This window comes from Penicillium subrubescens (genome assembly GCF_028828155.1).
Source record: "Penicillium subrubescens strain IBT 31985 chromosome Unknown utg000002l_segment0_segment0, whole genome shotgun sequence".
Taxonomy (NCBI): Eukaryota; Fungi; Ascomycota; class Eurotiomycetes; order Eurotiales; family Aspergillaceae; genus Penicillium; species Penicillium subrubescens.
In genome coordinates this window covers 806,925-826,542 of record NW_026643152.1, presented here as the reverse complement: position 1 = coordinate 826,542, position 19,618 = coordinate 806,925, and the positions used below count along the sequence as shown (strand labels likewise).

At 48.2% G+C, this 19,618-nt stretch overlaps 9 protein-coding genes across 9 annotated transcripts; 5 read left to right on the top strand and 4 right to left on the bottom strand.

The window, feature by feature from the left end:
• Positions 1–1,118: 1,118 nt before the first annotated feature.
• On the bottom strand, positions 1,119–2,090 carry N7473_001734 (uncharacterized protein; the record flags this gene model as incomplete). Its single annotated transcript, XM_057147674.1, has 2 exons — positions 1,119–1,607; positions 1,842–2,090. Coding segments are annotated over 2 exons (738 nt in total), but the record flags the coding sequence as incomplete, so codon positions are not given.
• A 2,299-nt stretch (positions 2,091–4,389) lies between these two features.
• Positions 4,390–6,016, top strand: N7473_001733 (DUF3435 domain-containing protein; the record flags this gene model as incomplete). The annotated part of the gene is given in 4 exon segments (XM_057147673.1): positions 4,390–4,505; positions 4,625–4,779; positions 4,795–5,001; positions 5,073–6,016. The coding sequence occupies 4 exon segments, from the start codon at positions 4,390–4,392 to the stop codon at positions 6,014–6,016; spliced, it is 1,422 nt and encodes a 473-aa protein (XP_057011327.1).
• Positions 6,017–6,559: 543 nt separating this feature from the next.
• On the bottom strand, positions 6,560–7,959 carry N7473_001732 (Zn(II)2Cys6 transcription factor domain-containing protein; the record flags this gene model as incomplete). The annotated part of the gene is made up of 3 exons (XM_057147672.1): positions 6,560–7,205; positions 7,273–7,747; positions 7,799–7,959. The coding sequence occupies 3 exons, from the start codon at positions 7,957–7,959 to the stop codon at positions 6,627–6,629; spliced, it is 1,215 nt and encodes a 404-aa protein (XP_057011326.1). The 3' UTR covers positions 6,560–6,626.
• Positions 7,960–8,341: 382 nt separating this feature from the next.
• On the top strand, positions 8,342–9,936 carry N7473_001731 (MFS transporter; the record flags this gene model as incomplete). Its single annotated transcript, XM_057147671.1, has 2 exons — positions 8,342–9,240; positions 9,291–9,936. The coding sequence occupies 2 exons, from the start codon at positions 8,342–8,344 to the stop codon at positions 9,934–9,936; spliced, it is 1,545 nt and encodes a 514-aa protein (XP_057011325.1).
• A 757-nt stretch (positions 9,937–10,693) lies between these two features.
• On the top strand, positions 10,694–11,548 carry N7473_001730 (MBL fold metallo-hydrolase; the record flags this gene model as incomplete). Its single annotated transcript, XM_057147670.1, has 1 exon — positions 10,694–11,548. The coding sequence occupies one exon, from the start codon at positions 10,694–10,696 to the stop codon at positions 11,546–11,548; it is 855 nt and encodes a 284-aa protein (XP_057011324.1).
• Positions 11,549–12,615: 1,067 nt separating this feature from the next.
• On the bottom strand, positions 12,616–13,381 carry N7473_001729 (uncharacterized protein; the record flags this gene model as incomplete). Its single annotated transcript, XM_057147669.1, has 2 exons — positions 12,616–13,058; positions 13,129–13,381. Coding segments are annotated over 2 exons (696 nt in total), but the record flags the coding sequence as incomplete, so codon positions are not given.
• A 989-nt stretch (positions 13,382–14,370) lies between these two features.
• On the top strand, positions 14,371–15,879 carry N7473_001728 (uncharacterized protein; the record flags this gene model as incomplete). The annotated part of the gene is made up of 1 exon (XM_057147668.1): positions 14,371–15,879. The coding sequence occupies one exon, from the start codon at positions 14,371–14,373 to the stop codon at positions 15,877–15,879; it is 1,509 nt and encodes a 502-aa protein (XP_057011322.1).
• A 932-nt stretch (positions 15,880–16,811) lies between these two features.
• On the top strand, positions 16,812–17,615 carry N7473_001727 (MBL fold metallo-hydrolase; the record flags this gene model as incomplete). The annotated part of the gene is made up of 1 exon (XM_057147667.1): positions 16,812–17,615. One exon carries the CDS (start codon positions 16,812–16,814, stop codon positions 17,613–17,615), a length of 804 nt encoding a protein of 267 aa, XP_057011321.1.
• A 104-nt stretch (positions 17,616–17,719) lies between these two features.
• Positions 17,720–18,715, bottom strand: N7473_001726 (uncharacterized protein; the record flags this gene model as incomplete). The annotated part of the gene is made up of 1 exon (XM_057147666.1): positions 17,720–18,715. The coding sequence occupies one exon, from the start codon at positions 18,713–18,715 to the stop codon at positions 17,720–17,722; it is 996 nt and encodes a 331-aa protein (XP_057011320.1).
• Positions 18,716–19,618: the final 903 nt, after the last annotated feature.

Below are 19,618 nucleotides of genomic sequence, written 5' to 3'. Positions count from 1 at the left end.
AGACGTTAAGCTGGTCTGCGAGGCAGTTTGTGTGTATGATGATCATGTTGTCTGGACAAGGGGAGTTAATGTTAATATATCCATTTGTGCCACGCGATCCAGCGGGGAATATTGTCCTCAAAGGTGTATCGAGTGACCGGCTCGCGATGGCAAATCAAACCTAGCCATCATTATGGGAGAATCTCTCAAAGGAGCCTCACAGTTTGACAGTAAGATGACGTCTTGCGAATTGGCTTATCAGAGAAATATCCCCGCTTGCAGTCAAGTCTCAGTCCCAGCTCATGGTTCATAGCGGATTTGATTGGTGGGTATGAAACACCGGGGTTGAACCAAAAAGACACCCAAACACCCCGCTTGCAGCAAAGGCCTCGAATCTGACTGAAACCAACCCACTCGTTTTGCATCTGCAGCTGCAATAGCCTACGATTTGAATAATATTACCGACAGCAGGTCTCAAAGACTGCGCAATGGCAATGGATGGGAACCATGAGAGATAGTGTAAGGTTTGGCTAGTGGATTTGATCCGTTCCAGGTTTCGCTTGTTTGGGAGGTGATTGACGCAATCTTGTAAAGAGGTATTTAGATGACGTACTTCCATGAGCTGGAAGGGCGAGTTTCCGTCACCAGTCCACTACTTAACCCAATACAATGGCACGCACCTATTGAGCGGTAAGAGCAGACAATGATACGTCGAGAATTTATCCGAGATATGATCCTGAGCAAATCACTAACCACGACCGAGATTGCTGATGCTGCTGGATGTAGCGCGCGTTCTGTCACCACAATCCGCAGTAGACCTGGGCAAAGCTTTGGTGAACACATCTGCCAAGTTGTCCTTTGTATTGACGCGCTGGGTGTTGATAAGCCCTTCCGCCAGTTTCTCACGTACGAAGTGGTGCTTGACGTCGATGTGTTTGGATTTGTTGTGGAATTCTGGGTTTCTTGTAAGCTTCAAGGCCGAGTTGCAGTCGATGTAAAGCGGAACTGTGTCGATATATCCCCCCGGAATGCGGATGTTTTCCCACTTCCGCTCTTGAGTCCAGTAACTGCATTGATCGCATGGAGAATCTTCCAGAAGTCACGGGCAGCAAGGAAACAATACAAGCACCAATATGATTTCAGTAACATCGAAAAAGTCGTTGCTGTGGTCGCGCCATAGCTAGGAAGCGCGAGAATGCGGGTAATGCTGAAGTCGGAAATTTGGACAATGAGTTTGTTGCAGATATGGGTTTGTTGCGGTTATGACTAGCTGAGCGTTTTCTTGTCTTGGACTCGACCTGGAACGGTGATGGTTTGTTGTGAAACCGGCGGTGAAGATCTTCTATTGTGAGTATAGATATAGTGGAAGGAACAGGTTCTCGGGTTTCAAGAATCGATCGTGGTGGAGTCCTAGTGGGTTGCCGGAGGACCGAAGTATAGGTTGGCTGATGGTTTAGGGGTAGGGTAGTGATGGTTGGTATCGGACGGGGAAGCTGAAGCGAGAGGGTTGGTGGAGGTAAGGTTGATTCCCGGTCCGTCGTAGTGGATGGCGGGTGAGCACAGGAGTCATTAAAGTATTCTTCTGCTGTGGAAAGGATGCTTGTGTTGGTTTGGATTGTGTTTGGGTACTAGCGTCGGTAATCGTCTTCTTGTGTTGTTCGCTCTTAGAGGATAGAAAGGGCCAGGGGCTAGCTGGTGAGGCAGACGGGGTATATCGGTGGAAGAGGAGAGCGTGTCGGGGTCGTCAAGATGTTGTCTTAGGTCACATGAGATGACCTTCTATATGCAGTCCGCTCTATGTAGTTGCTGTAACTCTTGGAATGGTGCGCGCTGGAGGCTATCTAGGCGTCTGGCTGACTGACACGCAAAGCAACAAGCCAGGCCACCATTTGAGAAGGGCTGGGAGTGAAAGTCATTCTTGGCCAGCTGTAGCGGGGTGACACCGCTGAGCCATAAGTCCCATTTAAGGAGCGTTCTTTTGTTAATATCTCAAGGGATTTAGTGCCCTGCACGAAGGATGCTTGATAGACGTGGGGGGCTTGTTCTTCATCTCGATGCTGGATGGCGGGTTGACCGCAATCTTGTAGGACTGTTGTCCCATTGTTGGGCGACCCTTGGGATTGTATCTGATGACATTCCAAGGTGGATTTGCACTGGTCCCGTTGCTTGGATCGTCGTGGCTGCAAATTATCACGGTCTGGAGGACTCGTGTCTTCATAAACACAGGACTCGGATTTGCCGTGGGCAACGCAAGACTGGCAAGAAGGCACTTCGCGACTGCATCGTTGTTTTGAAATACGGCACGGTAAGCAGGATCGGCGGCGTGGAGGCATCGTGGACGGAGAGATTAAGTGAATTTAGTGAAACTGGTGGTGGTGGTAATCCCAAGGTGCGGGAACAACAAGTCAAGTTGACGTGCAGAGTTCACTTAGTGACAATATGAGACAGGATTACCTCTGCAATTGGCGGCCAAAGTGCCGTTGGTAGAGATTTATAGACAGATCTGGCAAGATTGAGGATTTCCGATTTCGAGAGCGCCCAGGTAACCCTTTCGATTTTGGATGAAATGAACATAGCCAAGAGGGTGCGAGAACAGACGCATCACGAATTTATATTGTCCGTCAATGAGCTCGTGGTTCTCTAACGGTGTTATGTATCCAAATACCTCAATGGCTTAGATGGACAAAGGTATGCAAGATCCTAGGCACGTATCAGCACATCCCTGGGAATACTAATCATAGTTTCCCGGATCCCTTCATGACACCCCAGGAATACCACGGTGGGCCCTAGAAGCAAATGTACCCCAAGAGTCAAGAAGTTTGGCTCGTAATCTGCTTTTGCTGATTACCAGCGCTTCTGCCGCTGTCTGCACTCATGCGGTTTGGTTTTGTCCGCAATGAATTGTTCCTCGTGATCGAGGGCTAGGCAGGAGGCTCAGGCGAGACGTCACTGAGGACCTGCTGTACGCACAAGCTCTCTTTGACGTTCAACTCTGCTAACGTGTTGAGCATTCAACGAGGCCGGCTAAGGAACCAGCTTAACGTGCGTCTCAGAAGGTCCAACAGAATTCGGTTGCAACGATGAGTTTAATGACGCTCGAATCTGCCAGTGCAGCTCAACGTTGGAGATCATTTTTGTAACTTTGTACCCGATATAAACTGTTTGCAACATCACCATGAGCCCGCAGTGAGAAAGCTCCGCTGCATTCAGGATTAAGCCCTTGACGAGATGGAGCATATCCTCATATGTTAGTTGTTGGCCCACCACACCAAGTCATAGACTGAAGATACTTGGTCACCGTTCACCAGTTTCAACGCTCATACCCACCGACGATGGCCGTCCGCGTATTGGAATTTGGACCGGTGTTTTTCGCAAAGTATTGGACTGATCGTTGAGTCAGCATTAAACTTGAACAGAAAGGATAGGTAAACGCCGAAGCCTAAGCATCTTATCGATGATGGTTGAACAGCCACCTCAAGGCCCTAATATGGAACCCTCGCTGAATGCATGTTCATCTGTCAACTTTTTCTAATCCACAGACTCAACATCACTAGTTCAATATAAGCTCAATTTCTCTCGGCCACCAACTAAAATTGACATTCCAACTGTGGCTCAAATATGTAAATGGAAGTTGACTTGAAACATTTTTCCAGCGGGCCTCAGATTTGGGCAGCTGCACTGACGATTATATTTCGACGGTTGCCACTCCCAATAGCAGACGCGCTAGTGCCAAACAAAGCACATGACAAGGCAGGCCGACAAGTCTATAAATACCCCCTACTACGCATTAGTCTTTTGCTCTTCTAGCTCACTGCATGGCTCTTCCAAACCCGACGAAGCCTTTTTCATTTGGAGCCAGAAGCTCGGCCTCTGCAAACAAGACTGGACTAGAAAGTTCAGACACTACCAGCGGTCCCCTAGTAAGTTCTTCCCTATTAATCAACCTCTGGTTCTTCCACTGGACTGACAAAGGCATAGCACGTCGTTGATTCACGTGAGTCACGTAGTGCCCGTGACCACCCCGCGCGAGGTACTATATCCTCCTTCTCTTGACTGTCGGTCCCGTTCAAGTCTTGCGTTGTCCCGTGACTGTTCAAACTCAATGACAAGATATCCGGCTTCTCGACAATAATACTGATCACTGGGGATTTCCTGGATGCCCAATCGAGTTGAACCTTTGCTGTTGAGACCTGCCCTCATTTTCGGTGCAAAACCGGGACCAACCGTGACGCAGGTGTGTGCGTTGTTCCCTGATCTTGCCTGATGCTAACCTAGAGGAATCTGGGTATTACCTAGGACTGCGTGTACCTGGCCCGACAGACAAGTAACCTAGGATTCCAACGCATCCAGGTGTGCCTGTTCAACTCACTCGCTTTATTCACTGTGCACCGGAGGAGCGCTTTGTTGAGCATGCAGTTCAAGGACTTGCAAATCTCCCTTCAGAAGGACCCTCGTGGAGGCCCACCCATCCCTATGATTGAACTTACTCCCGAAGGGACCAAAAAATTCCTTGGTCTGACCAAATTGTACGGCGAGCGCAATTTCCGTCTCTCCCTCTCTCGATTCCCCGGCTACCCCCAGATACGTAGTATCTTTATCCTCTCCGGAATATCTGGCTGGGGTCATGCAGCTAACCAATCAGCAGGACTACTTTTGCACTTCCCGAGATCGTTTATGGTCCCTCTCTGGTGATATACCCGCACACATTGCTTTTCGGCATCCTGTTCCATGCGCGCGCATTCCGGAATTCGAGGCTGACCTCGAAGGTGCAGTTACGGAAACTCTTTATCAGCAAAGGCTGTGGGTAGCTCCTAGTGCCCTTAGACCCGAACAAGTCTGATTGGTATATATTCTGTAAGACGGAGCTGGTTAATGGCGTTCCCACCATTCAGCGGACCGTGCAGATGTCCAAGTCGGCCATGTCCACCTTACTGGTCACCTTCGGGGAGATCCGTGGGTGGAAAGGGGCATTCCATGCCCATCAGTTCCGTTATGGAAGTGGTAAAGTGATCAACGAGAGCGGTAAGTACTTCTACGGAGGCCACTAATACTTCTCTTCCTTCTTTTCCGTCGGTGGCTAATGTAGTCTGTAGGGTGGGTGAGCAAGGAACAACACATGTTGATCATGAAGCACGCCAGCCCCCGGACCTTCCTCGACCACTATCATCCTCTACAACTCGACACCGACATGATCCGGATTATCTGTGGTCTCGACCCGGATGTGGAACTGATGCGAGCCGTCACGCGGCAAAGCCGTTGGCGGGACACGCGACGCCCCCGCTATCTGACCGATCAACAAAGGGCACAACTTGAGGATCACCCCGAGTTGGAAGAGGCCCGGCGCAATCTTAGCCAGATCCGTGCCCAATACGAGAAGACCCAGCAGCCTGCCCTGCTCCCTCGGATCCAGCAACTGGAAAAAGAGGTGAAAAACACGCGAAAACGGTTGCAAAGGAGTTTGCGGCATCAGATCCGAGAGAATTTTGATGAAGAGCAAGCATTTCTAGACATCGAGGCGCAGCTGTCTGGTACAGTGGTCAAGGAAGAGAGCGAGGATGAGTCATCCTTGGAGGACACCATGCATCCCCTTCAGTTGCATCTAGTGCAGAGTCTTCTCCCCTACCCAATCTCCAACTCGTTAGAGGATGAGTGGAATCGGCGCGATACAGGTGCTGCAGCCGTCGTGCAGTATTGTGACGTCCTTGAAGGAGGTCCATTAAGGGGCCGGCCCAAGCGGAACGCCTCTGGATCCGCTACATCGGCTGGTCCCATAAATCAGCCGCAAGATACAGGGCAGACCGAAAATGATGCCGACTCATGTGAAGTACCTTCTTCTGTCGCTAGCAAGCCGCCACGTGCTACCAAAGCATACCTTGAGAATTCTGAGAAGCCAGAGGCTTGCTTTCAATGCTTTGCAAACAAGGGGCTCCCTGACCGTGTTCGCTTCCGGATGTATCATGACGCCGGGTGTGTTACGCGTCATTTTGACGCCATTCATCTCAAAGAAAGCCACTCAAGTGTAACTGGTGTGAAGTAGCCTTGCTACATCAAATGGCGTTCCAGCGCCATGCATTTGATGTGCATCATGTGCGCAGTCGCAAGCGTTGCCCAAATCCGGTGCAGGAACTTCAGAGACAAGAATAAGCAGGCCATTATGCCGTGAATGGCAGTCAAGCGGGGGAATCCGGATAAATATAGGTATACATTGTCTGCCTCTCGGGGCAGCGCATGCAACGCTATACCCTTGTTTCATCACTATCATGGCTTGACGTCCAATCGTGCAATGCATCTTAGGATATTGCGATCTTACGATGTCCAATTATTTCCAGGGGCTGAGTCCATCACTCTTGGTTATCAGGTATATAAAGGGTCTCCTTCCCCCTGCTGGTTGCATGCTCTGATATTATCTTTTCGGCTTCCCAGGCCGGCTTCTATCGACTTTCCTCCCTTATGCGTGACGACTAAGATCAAGATGGCAAGCCCATCCGACACGATTGTTATAACCGATGACGAGGAATTGCCAAGCCTCGAGCCAGGTAGTTCACGACCTCGGAGGGCCCCTCGCCGTCCACAACCGGACATGGCTGCTTCGACAGACTCTATTCTGATCTGTAGCTAATAATCTGTATTTTCTATGATACTTTCTGCTATATCCAGTCGAAGCCAACTCTTCCGTCATGTACAAGAGTAGACGCTTGAGATATCCAGTTTTTCGCATCTCCATTATGCCGTCCAGCTGCTGACGAATCAACCTTGCTCAACATTTCGGACTCCGCGCCCAATGGAGCATTCCACAGCTCATCATTGTCTGGCATGCAAAAGGACAAATCGGCCAGGGTCAACAGAGCGTTTCTGTCACCATTGGCACTTTCTCCGGTTAAGTGAAAGGAAATGGACAATCGGCACACCTTATAGAGTGCTAGTCCAAATCTCTTGATCTCTTCAACGCTCACATATACAAGCGCAAGTGGTGCATCGGCTTCGTGTTGCAGAAGCATGTTAGGATAGGAGAAAATACCGCACTGTCGACAGCTTCGAACAAGGGCAGTCAAGAGCTCGTATTTGTCGTCTCGCAATCGGCATCGCATGCTCAAATCCATACTAACATTTTCTCTTGCAATAAAAAGGGCAAGGATGATATTCAAGAGCACACTCTGGAAAGTTGTTATAGGCCACGGGGTACTTCTGCGTTGTCGTGGACTCGAGTTGGAGATGCACCATTGGTCCTAGGGCATAAATGTAATATCAGCATCAAAGTCTAATTGTAGTTACCGTGATAACATTTCTTCTCACCATTTGAGCGTAAAATGCAGAACAAAGTCTACCATGCAGCTGTATTGACGCGTCTCGCGCTTCCCGGGTCCCTTTCACCCACAGGCCAATTGCGACAACAGATTGAACAAGTACACAAGGCTCCTTGGCGAAGTCAAATGTACCTCGATGGAGGAAAGGCCATTCTGGATGGAAAGAATTAAAATAAATATCGATATAGTCATGAGCAATCCACCGGGGAGCGTCGGAAACGGAATCATTAATCGTGGGAACATGTGGCAAGGGGCGGAGATCATCAATGCAAAATTGTTGTTCACCTGCGGTTTCACCTCCAGAAGGTACACAGATGATGCCTCGATGTTGACAGGCATTGCATGGTAGTACGCCTTCGCAGCGGACTTTCCGTGCATGACATGCACTGCATGCCCTAAATTTTCGAGACGGCGGCGCATGTCTCTGCGGGTGATAAGTCCGGATATGGCGTCGCAATAGATCACTGATCATTATGTGAGTGTAAGTTTTACCATGTGATTGAGCCAGCACTCACTTCCTAGTCAGGACACTCTCACAATAAGGACAGGCAAGATTGATTTCCCCATTATGATGATTACGGTGTCGATTAAGGTGCTCTTTACGCCGATATTTTGCGTTGCAGCCTGGATAGTCGCATTGGAACCACAAGGGGGCGATATCGGCAGGTGGCGACATTGTGCGAACCGTTTTGCTAATCTTTGGACTTCACAAATTTTTCATCAAACCACATTAATGAATTCAGGAGTTTGCAGAGTGAAGAGTTCGAAGTTAATACAAGGGAAAATAGAGACCTCGGGGAGAGATCGTAATGACGGAAGCTCCAGGTGGGGCCCGAGTGAGGAAGCCCACCAATGCAATTCCACCGGGGCATCCCACTTGATGAATAAGTAGACCTAACTGAATAAAATCTGGGGACAAGTCGGAACATCCCACTTGCCGCTTTATCCATGAGTATATCTGCCGCGTCCCTATAAATAGGAAAGTTCTGAAATGGAGCTCCTCATCTCACTACCTCATCTCTTGGCGGTTCAGTGAATATCAATTCGAGTGCACCACGATGGTCGACCTCTATCATCCTGGAACCTTGCGCAACGAATCAGACCTGGCCGGCACCTTGGATGCAGCTCACGAAGACCACTTCAGTTCACATCTCGAGCCAGTAATCTCTAAATTGGCTAGCATACATGCACCTCCTGAATTCGAAGTTTACTGGGACTCCGAAGATCCCGAGAATCCTCGCCTATGGCCACTTTGGTACAAAGGCCTCACTGTCGCTGCAATGAGTCTTGGCGCGACAGTTGTCAGTCTCTCCAGCACACTATACACATCAGGGATTCCAGGGCTACAAGAGGATTTCCACGTTTCGAAGATTGTGGCCCTCCTTGGTGTCACGACTTATCTTTTTGGAATGGGAATAGGCAGCATCATTTTTGCTCCACTCAGCGAGCTTGTGGGACGGCGGCCAGTCTATATTGCCTCAATGACAGTATTTCTGTTGCTATTGCTGCCGAGTGCTTTAGCTCAAAACATTGAATCCATCCTTGTGAGCAGATTCTTCGGAGGATTCTTCGGAAGTGCATTGATGTCGAACTCGCCCGCATCGGTTAATGACATCGTCTCGGATAAGCACCGGGCTTTAGCATTCGGCTTCTGGTCTATTGGGCCCACCAACGGCCCTGTATATGGGCCTGTCATTGGAGGCTTTGTTTTCCAATATCTTGGCTGGAGGTGGACAAACTGGATTGTTCTCATCATTGGGGGTGTGGTATTGGTCCTGATAGCTTCTGTCAAGGAAACATACGCCCCTGTGATCTTGAAAAGACGCGCTGCGAGAAAACGAAAAGAGACACAGAACACAAATTGGTGGACACGCTATGATGATGGTGTCGGTTTTGCATTTTCACGGAGGATCAATCTCAAGAGACCCTTTGTGATGCTCCTAAAAGAGCCGATATGGTAAGCTATTCTCCTGCCATTCTAGAAGGCCAAGACTAACATTCTCGCAGTATGTTTTGGGACGGCTATGTTGCGATTGTTTATGGCGTCCTTTACCTATGCTTCGTCGCATATCCAATCGCTTTCCAGCAAGGACGCGGATGGTCGCCAGGCATTGGTGGACTTTCGTTCGTCGGTATAGGTGTTGGTGTCTTAATTGCCATTGCATGCGAACCTCTGTTTCGTCGGGTGATTAATCTTCACCGCAAGGACCCAGAAACCGGTATGGTACAAGCAGAGGCTATGGTCAGCATCGTCTTTTTTGGTGCTACGCTTTTAGCCATTGGCCAGTTGTGGTTCTCCTGGACGTGTACTCCAAACGTTCACTGGATCGTCCCCATCCTATCTGGTGTTCCCTTTGGAGTGGGTAACGCATGCGTCTTCATTTATGCCTCAAATTACATTGCTCGGTCTTATGGCATTTACGCCGCTTCTGCACTTGCAGGAAATATGTTCACTCGGAGTGTCATGGGAGCATTCCTTCCGCTTGCAGGTCCATCAATGTATAAGGCTCTGGGCTTGAATTGGGCAAGTACAATTCTAGGACTTGTGGAGGCATTATGTATTTTGATACCTGTTGTCTTCTACTTTTACGGACATAGAATTCGGAAGGCGAGTCCCTTTATCAAAGAGGTCGAAAAATTGCAGGCAGCTTGAGAAAACTCCTTCGGCCAAGATATATATGTGTTTTACCTTTGTGCAAAGCGAAAATTAATACTTATGATGAGTCAGTCGTTCTATAACAACATCCAATATTTATCTATCGCTTAAACCCCTAGACTCGTGGTAATCTTGTAAGATAAGGTGTCTTCTTGACTAAAGACCGGGGTACAGTTGGTATATAGTCTGGAGCAGGTTGCTTTTTTCTTTTCGTATTCAGAATAGGATACATCCAGTGGGAGTAAGGGTAAGAAATTGGCATATAGCAGATATGAAAATCACATATACAGCAAACTTTCTAGTTCAACGCTGCAAAATGCACACTTCGCGAACATTTTTCGGCATCCCACATAGTGATCTTGGACTGTCCCAAGGTCATATAGCGCTAACCCAAAAAGGCTAGCTTCTCCGCCAAGCCTTTTGCGCGCGTGGCAATTCATCGATTCATGAGTTGGTTAGGGAGAAATAACCTTGGAAATCAGTGTGGTTGATAATCACTGGCCTGGTAAATATCCGGGAGATATTATATAATTTTTCTGAATGTTGTGGCGAGATGAAACTTCATGCCCACGCCCACGTGGGATGAGCCGAAGTTACATCATCAGTAGAATGAAACAGAATTTCTAATGTTTTCAGAAAGGCGATGTATTTAAACCTCAGTTTCTCCCGAACAGAGTGTCTTGACGTTCCATTCCATTAATCAGATCTACTGTGTCAAACATTTCTCTGCCTGACTCTCACTCTTACCGCAGCCATGGCAGCAATATCCAAACCTACCCTTACAATCACACACGTCACCACTGCAACTGCCATTCTCAACATTGATGGAGTTAACTTCCTGACAGATCCCTTCTTCGGAGCTATCGAAGGGACGGAATATGATTCGACCGCAGTCTGGGAACAAGTGGACCTGAAACAGTTCGGTTTTGAAAGCATTCCGCCACCACCGCACCTTATCAACAAGCAAGGTCCAGCGCTTCAGCTCAACGAACTGCCGCCTATTGATGCTGTGCTTCTTAGTCATGAGGATCACCTTGACAATTTGGACCCAGAAGGCCGCAAGCTACTAGATGGTCGAAAGGTGTTTACCACCGTCGACGGTGCCACCAACCTGCGTCCACGCCCGGGAGTCGTTGGCCTTCGACCCTGGGAAACTGTGACTTCTTGCATTGGAGGAAAAATGTACCGAATTACTGGTACCCCTTGCAAACAGTTCCCAATTGGAGAAGTTACGGGCTTCGTCCTGGAGACCGATTCGTTCGGCCTTGATTCATCTGGCAAGCCTAATGCAATCTATTTCTCCGGGGTAACCGTGTATATTGACGAGCTGCGAGAGATTGGAAAGAGATGGCATATTACTGCAGCCATTTTCAACTTGGGAAATGCCACATTTGATTTCCCGACTGGCCCCGTTCAGATTACAATGGACGGCAAACAAGCCGTTCAGCTTGCCCGTGATATCGGCGCCGATGTCATGGTCCCAATTCATTTTGAATCGTGGGAACATTTCAAGGAGGGCCGGGCGGAGTTGGAGGAGGTTTTCACCCGGGAGGGATTTTCGGACAAAGTGTGCTGGACAGCTCCTGGCATTCCCAAGGTTGTTTTTTAACTGTGAATCTCTGGATATCGCGACCCTACGGCCTCCTCTTTGTGCTTTATGTTTTATTATGTTCTGTATTCCATAGTTGATTCAGATTAACTTCGTAAATTCAAAAGCCAGGATTTTACACTCGCTTGTCCAATTTGTATTTTGTTTAAAGGGACACGCCGGGAAATAGAGGAATAGTCCACTCTATAGAAATAGGATTTAAAAGAGTGCTTGGAAGTTTGGGTGTCTTGGAGACTTCTTGATCGAGTCATGGTCGGATCTCCTAGGTAATAGACAGTGCTCGCAGTCTCGCAGGCCATCACTGCCATTGAACATCCACTCCCGCCCGAAAATAGCCTGGCACACTCAAATCGTACAGTTTGCGGCTGGAGGCCAGACGGAATTAGTGCCACAGGTGATACAGTAGCCCCAGCCTCCCCGAGTTCAGTTCTTTGTGTAAGAATTGGCTACAGTGCACGAAAGCAAAACCATGGAAAAAGCGCTTCAGCCCTTACCAGCAGCAAAGGTTCAATGACCGCCAAGAGTTAATGAGGAAGAATAATTATGTATTAGACAGGGTTTCCAAGTTGAAAACCACGGTTTTGGTGCCGAATGGAACCTTTCACCTTTTGTGAAAAACCCACAAACAGATGTGTTAAAGTCGTATAGATAGAGTAAAACTCTCACCCAGGAGACAAGATCTCCCTTCATTCTCCATGTTCGATCTTGAAATGCCATAGTAGCAAGGGCCTGATTCAACACTTGAAATGCCGAGCCACGGCCGGTTTCAATTTTACCCTTCGTTTGAGATTTTGAAGCGCGAAATGGTCCAGCCCAAACGGCCCCCGATCTTGTACATTCTCTGCAGTGAAGACCAGTGTCGGAGCTGATTGAAGCCTCTCGCTTCCTATGGAAGTTTCCCCAACAGATATATCAAAGTCATATAGATAGGGTAAATTATCCATTGCAGATAGAATCTCTGTCCATGCACCAGACTCGATCTTCACATGATTTAGCTGGATATAGTGCATCGACTCGTTACATTGCTCAATAATATTGACGAGATTTCGAGATGAAATTCTCACTTTGTACAGGGACAAAAACCGTAGGTGAACCTCTGAACCGAGTTCAAGACTATCAATGCTCAGATAGTTGGTGCTACTGAGTGAGAGGGAAGTCAGGTTTGTTGAAAGCTCCACGATCCTCAACAAGTAAGCCGCACAGGATTGCTGGTTTGTCTGCGCATAGACGTGCAATCCGAGATACTGAAGGCGGCTAAGAGTCTGCTCAATCGGTATCCGCAATGGGCTGATATTCTCGGCAAATAAGGGGGCAAAATCGTTCGTCATTGGTAACTGAATCTCAAGTTCTGTCAAGTTGGGCAGAGACACGTAGCATAACGACATGAGTATCGAGTCGATGGATGCTTTTATCTTATCATGGGGCAAGAGCGCCAATGGCGGACCACGGAAGTCGAGGGCTTTGAGATTATGAAATTGACGCAAGCATGAAGACAGCAAGGCGGCAAGGTCTTCCGTGTATAAGCTAATCTCTCGTATCGAACATGGGAAGGAACCGTATCCAATGTCGACTTGACGCACATATTGGGCATATGGGCTTTTGGACAGGTTCACTAGCCTTCCTAAAGATGGTAACTGGGTGGTGTCGTACGATGAATGGGCTATGGCTATAATGTGTCGAAAGAGACGGGTTGAGGCACTGTGACAGAAGCTTTTGTTGACCAACCGGAGTTGAGCCAAATTCTTCCGGTTCTTGTCGTTCGTTATCCGGAATGCACGAGCAATCGATGTCCTTGAAGAATATTGCGAAGTGTCGATCTCGACGTAAAATGTGATCTGCCAAACGATTGTTTAGTAGTGGCGCACAGCTGAACTGGTACAAATCATACAAGGTCAATTATCTCTTGCGGAAGATACATATTAATCAATGGATAAACATCATCGGCCGGGAATTATCCAGGTGAAAAGTCGATTCTGGATTCCAGTGTTGCGGTGAGCTCCTGCGGTCTTCTCACTCCTAAATTTGGAAGAGAAAAGGGAGCCCAGCTAACGACAGAAAGAATTAGCAATCGTCTTCACTTTACCGGCGTTTCGGTAAAACACATACATGATTTTTGTTCCGATGTAGAATTTTGAAATCGATATTGAGTCAATCAAAACCAAAGCAGCAAAGCATCATCCATGGACGATCCACGGTTAGTTCCGTCAGTCAATCGAATCTTGGCGGGTAATCTAACCATTCAGGGACAGGGTGGAGGTCGGGAAGCGCCACTGAAACCCATCAGGTGGGTCCCTGAAGGTTGTGCAACGTCGAAAAGCCCAGACAATCGGCGATTGAAACCATGGGCACTGGTCGGTATCCCGCCCGTCCTCCGATCGAAGTGGCGCAGTCACGTGTACCCCGGCCTCTCCCTCTTTGCAGTCGATGTATCATATGTAGCTGATAAATCATTGACCAATATCCTTCCAAGGCTGGGTCTATAAATAAATGCACACCATCTTCTGAATAAATGCATTAATCTCAAGACCCTAGAGTTACGACTAAATCCGGTAACTTCAATATTTACAATATGCGGTGAGTCTCTTCATGAGATTTGTAATACAAACTGTGCCCTAACACTCAATTAGAGACGAATCCAGTCCCTCCTCAAAAACTGTGGCAGAGGCGTATTACGAACTTGGTTCGTATCGTCGATCAGTGACCACTGCGTCGGCGGAAGCTCAATTGTGGTTCAATCGCGGACTGATATGGGCTCATTCTTTCAACCATGGCGAAGCGGTTCGGTGCTTTGAACGGCTGCCGAAAGTGACGCCAATTGCGCCATGGCGCTATGGGGAATTGCGTATGCGACTGGGCCCAACTACAACAAGGCGTGGAGATATTTTGACCCAGAAGATCGTCAGGCTTCTATCAAGAAGGTCAACGATATCCTTGCCCGAGCGTCCAAGCTAGCTAGCCAGGCTACACCAGTCGAACAAGCGTTGATCGGGGCAATCGGCACTCGTTTCCCACCAATTGATGACATCCCCGAGGATCTGGGCCCTTTCGATCGCGCATATGCGGACGCGATGCGCTCTGTGTATCATAAATTCAGCGATGATGTGGACGTGGCTGCGCTATTCGCGGAAGCACTGATGTGTATCACTCCGCGCGGGCTATGGGACCTGAACACCGGTAAACCGACCGGGGATCACACAATCGAGGCTCGCGAAGTGATTGAGCTGCGACTGAAGCAAGATCCTGGTCGCAGTCATCCAGCAATCTGCCACTTGCACATACACATGATGGAGATGTCGCCATTTCCAGAATTGGCTCTACCGGCTGCGGATCGACTACGTGGCATGGTTCCGCACGCTTCGCATATGTTACACATGCCGACGCATATTGATGCCGCCGTTGGCGACTATCGCCGTGGTATCGACTCCAACAATGAAGCGATACTTGCCGACGACATCTACTTTGCTCGAGAGACGGGTACAACTATGTATGCGGCTTACCGGGTGCATTATATTTGTGCAAAATTGTATTCCGCTATGATGTCCGGCCGATTCACAGACGCAATGTCCGCTGCTGAAAAGCTCGAACACATCATTGATGCGGATCTGCTATCCGTCAAAAGCCCCCCAATGGCAGACTTCGTCGAGAGCTTCCTAGGAAGTAAGGCGCGCGTGCTGGTGCGCTTTGGTCGCTGGGAAGAGATTCTTGACCTCAAGCTTCCCACCGATCGCGATACATATTGTGTAACTACAGCCACCATCCATTACACCCGCGGGCTTGCGTTCAGTGCACTTGGAAGGATTGCAGAAGCCGAAGCCGCTCAAAAGGAGTTCGAAACGGCGCGCAAGGCAGTTCCTAGCTCGCGACTTAACAGCATTCCATGCACGGAGGAAGATGTTCTCGCAGTTGGCTCTGCTATGCTTGCCGGTGAATTAGAATATCGGAAGGGAAATGTCGAGACGGCGTTCCATTTCCTTCGGGAGGCCATTGTACGTGAGGATGCACTCGCGTATACCGACCCGCCTGCCTGGATGCAGCCAGTCCGCCATGCACTCGGTGGCCTGCTCCTTGACCAAGGGCACGTCGAGGAAGCAGAAACGCTGTTCAAGCAGGATCTTGGTTTCGCTCTGGACTATCCTCGGCGTAAGGCAAAGCTCAATAATGTTTGGGGGTTGCATGGCTTATACGAATGCTTCACTCGCCTTGGAAAGAGCCAAGAAGCTGCTTTCATTCAACCTGCACTGGATATTGCTTTGGCATGCGCCGACGTTCCAGTGAAGGTTTCATGCTTCTGTCGAACTTCTGCTGTAACAAAAGATGGATGTTGTTCTTGATTAACGTTGTTAGTTAGCTCGAGGGATCAGGCAACCATGGTGGCAGCACCAGATAGTTATTTCTCTCACTCCCTATTCTTTTCTCTCTTCTTCTCTCCCTCAGTGAGGGCTTCTCTCGGAATACATCACTATATTTCCTCAACTCATCCTTGCGTAGCCTTTCCACCAAAATATCTCTCTTGTCTCTGCCTCTCTGTGTCTACATTTTACCTTCCATTCATCCGATTTGATAGGGCATTCAAAATCTGCGCACAGTTTCTCCATGCATATTTCCCTGCTTCCTAGAATTATGCTAGGAACTCGGCCATCATGAAACGATAGCCAAGCGCTTTGTTTATGTATATCAGTGCCTTGAACTTTACCCGCAAGGCATTGATTCGTGTCGTATTATGTTAACAAATGGAAACAGTCGATGGCTCGCCGTCCACACTGCACCGGTATGTAACATATTGAGATAAATCTCCAGAGCTGCTTAAAACAACAAGAAGCAGAGCTTGGGTTTTGGAGCGTACCGAAAGAATATGATATTCCAGATGCAACAATCTACTAAGGAAATTAGTATTCGCCACGATGAGTTAGCTGCAGTCGTTCGTCGCGAACTCTCCAGAATCTAGAAGAGCATTCGAAATCCCCCTTTTTCAAGGCTATGTTGAAAGGTAACAACGCAGAAGTTGAAAATGTCTTGGCGGGATATGTTTCCCCATTAGGAAAGTAAACCACGGAATTTCGGTTACTAGGTGGCGGATCACAAATTATTCATCAGATACATATTCATCAGATTAATTTGTCAGGATGATTAATTCTTCAGGATGATTAATTTCCTGGCTACCTTTCTAAACCTATATAAACCATCAAGTATAATGAAATAGATCACAGCATACTAAAAAAATAGACCTCACGGTTCTGATCCTACAACAGAAGTCAAGTTCAAAATGTCTCCTACATTGAACATCACCCACATTGGCACCGCCACCGCCATTCTCGAAATCAACGGATTCAACATGCTCACTGATCCATTCTTCTCACCTGCTGGATCTACGTGGCCGATCAACGACAAAGTTTCCCTTACCGTGGAAGACGATCCTGCTCTCCGTCTAGAGCAACTCCCTGTCATTGATGCTGTACTTCTGAGTCACGAAGATCACCCCGACAATCTGGACGAGCTGGGCCGGCGCCTTCTGGATGGCCGCCGCGTCTTCACCACCGTTGATGGAGCCAAGAACCTGTCTCCCCGGCCCGCGGTTCATGGCTTAAAGCCCTGGGAAAAAATAGACACTGTCATCGCCAGACAGAAACTCCAGATCATTGGCACTCCAACACAGCATTTGCCTGGTGGTGAATGCACTGGCTTCATCATCACAGGAGAAGGATTCGGAACTGGTCGCGACGGTCTTCCCAACGCAATCTGGTTCTCAGGCGACACTGTGTACATCGACGAGTTGAAGAAGATGGCGGACGAGTATCATATTTGCGCTGCCATCCTCAGCCTAGGCAACGCACATGCCCCTGCCAATCTTGAGGACCCTAGTGATGGACTGATGCAGATTACCATGGATGGCAAATCGGGTGCCCGGTTGTTCCGTGAAATCAAAGCAGACGTTCTAGTCCCTATGCATTATGAGTCGTGGGGCCATTTCACGCAGTTCGGGAAGGAGCTGGCCGAAGATTTTGAGAGTGAGGGCGTTATGGATAAGGTGTGTTGGCTGAAACCAGGAGAGGCAGTGTCTGTTTTGTAGGTGTTCTATACATGTATATATTCAATAGAAAGTTTAGACAATGAGACAGTTTACCAGTGTTTGCCTTGTTTGTCAGGTTTCATCTAACTATACAAGTGCTATATTTACATTTGATCCGCATCAGTCGCATAAGGAATGCGATACATAAACTTGAAATAGTCCAACCACGCAATTCCCGTGTATGTGACGGGAATATATCTAGCACCTCGTCGGATCCACCACATTGCACACCTGGCCGCCCAGTCTGCAGAGAATACAGCATTTCCCACAGATGAGAGAAAGGAGGGTAGAACGATATGTCGGTAAATTATATCAGGGTCATCAAAACAGGAACGAGCGTGCGGCAGGAATGTCCTTCGTTTGGACTGAGAGTCACGTTGCGGCCGTGCATTTCTCCAGAATGGATGGAAATCAATCTCCCTGCCAATGTACCATACTTCTGGAAGTGTCTGACAGGCGGGCCTGGTCGCTCTACACTGCTTGAATAATTTGATAAATCGGGTAGCTGAATCGCAATTTGAGCCAAGTGCGTCCTCGCCATCGTAAGCATGAGCTAGGATCAAAACGTCGGTGTTTGAAAGAGTTGGTATCACTTTACCAAAGTCATGATGATCCCAATCAGTCCCAATCGTCAACTTGCGAATGCAGGCTACCCCTTCTTCACGCTCGAGATCTTTGATGATTCCTTGGGTAAATGCTCCGCTTCCCTCAGTGATCGTAAAGCGCTTCCGTCTGAAGGAGTAGGCGGTACCCCAGATCCTGTCGAAGACTTTGATAAACGAACTCATATAACGATCCGGGTAAACATGGTGTAGTGCGTGAAACTCTGGGCCCACAAGTATCCAGTTAGTGTCCTTCGGGGCGGTTTTGTAGATGAGATGGTTTGAGTCGCGGCCACATGTGAGGATGACAAAAGTAGATCTTAGGGTTTCAAAGCCAATTATAGACAAAAGGTGGTTTCGTGTACACCACACGAGGCCGTTAGGCGTCATATAATTGGCAAAGAGATACCCTAGCGTGCTTCCAACGATTTGGAGTGCTAGCTCAAGTGGCAAGGCTTGAAATCGATTCTGCTGAAGATACCTTTCGTCGAAATTCATATGCCGTGTGAAGTAGAGATGGTGGTAATGGTGGACACGTGCTAGGCGTCGAAAAAGAGGGTGAGACGATTTGTTGCAACGGTGGAGCATATGGTGAACAACATCGAAAAACACAGAGCCTGTGCAAAGCAGGTACAATAAAGACAGTAAAGATGGAGTAATATCACTCAAAAGGCGGAGGTAATAAGCTACCAAATCGGGAATTCCATCCACGAAGTGCACGTCGACTGGGTAGCTCATCTCGAACGTAATGTTTACATTAAACATATAAAGAAGGATTGAGGATTGCTAGGCATTGTTTGCAGGTTCAAGTCATGCAAGATGGTCCTTATATCTTCCGAGCACACGGTCTGTCTCTATACGAGCATGCCCACCGGCCATCACGACGTAAACGGAGAATTTCTGTAACAACTTTTATCTATAAATAATCCGCAAGATGGCGACTACCCAGGTATGACTCGATACCATTCGCCATGTCTTGAACTCAGTCAATTCTGGTGTTTCAAGCAGACTACCTTTATTCTAATCTACACTCGTTCCAACAAATGTGCCCCACGTACTCCGTAGCCTGGCGAAAGCTCGGACAAATATACGATAGGCAGCGACTTATTGCTCCAGCATTGCGATGACAGCACCACCAAAGGCCATTACAAGTCTAATATTTATTTCCACCGCTAGAGACAAATAGGTGAAATGGAGATATTTCGGGAACAAAGTCTGGCAAGGAATGAAAGCTCCCGAGGTCCTTTATGGAACCTACTACTAGGATGAGCATTATCGGGAATGGAGCCTAGCCAACTTCAAACTCATCTCTGGACAAGACGTGCCGCTCAGCCCCTATGCTCTATGCTTCAGCAATCTGGAAGACGATCAGGCACTAATTGATGTCCCGTCATCGTCAAA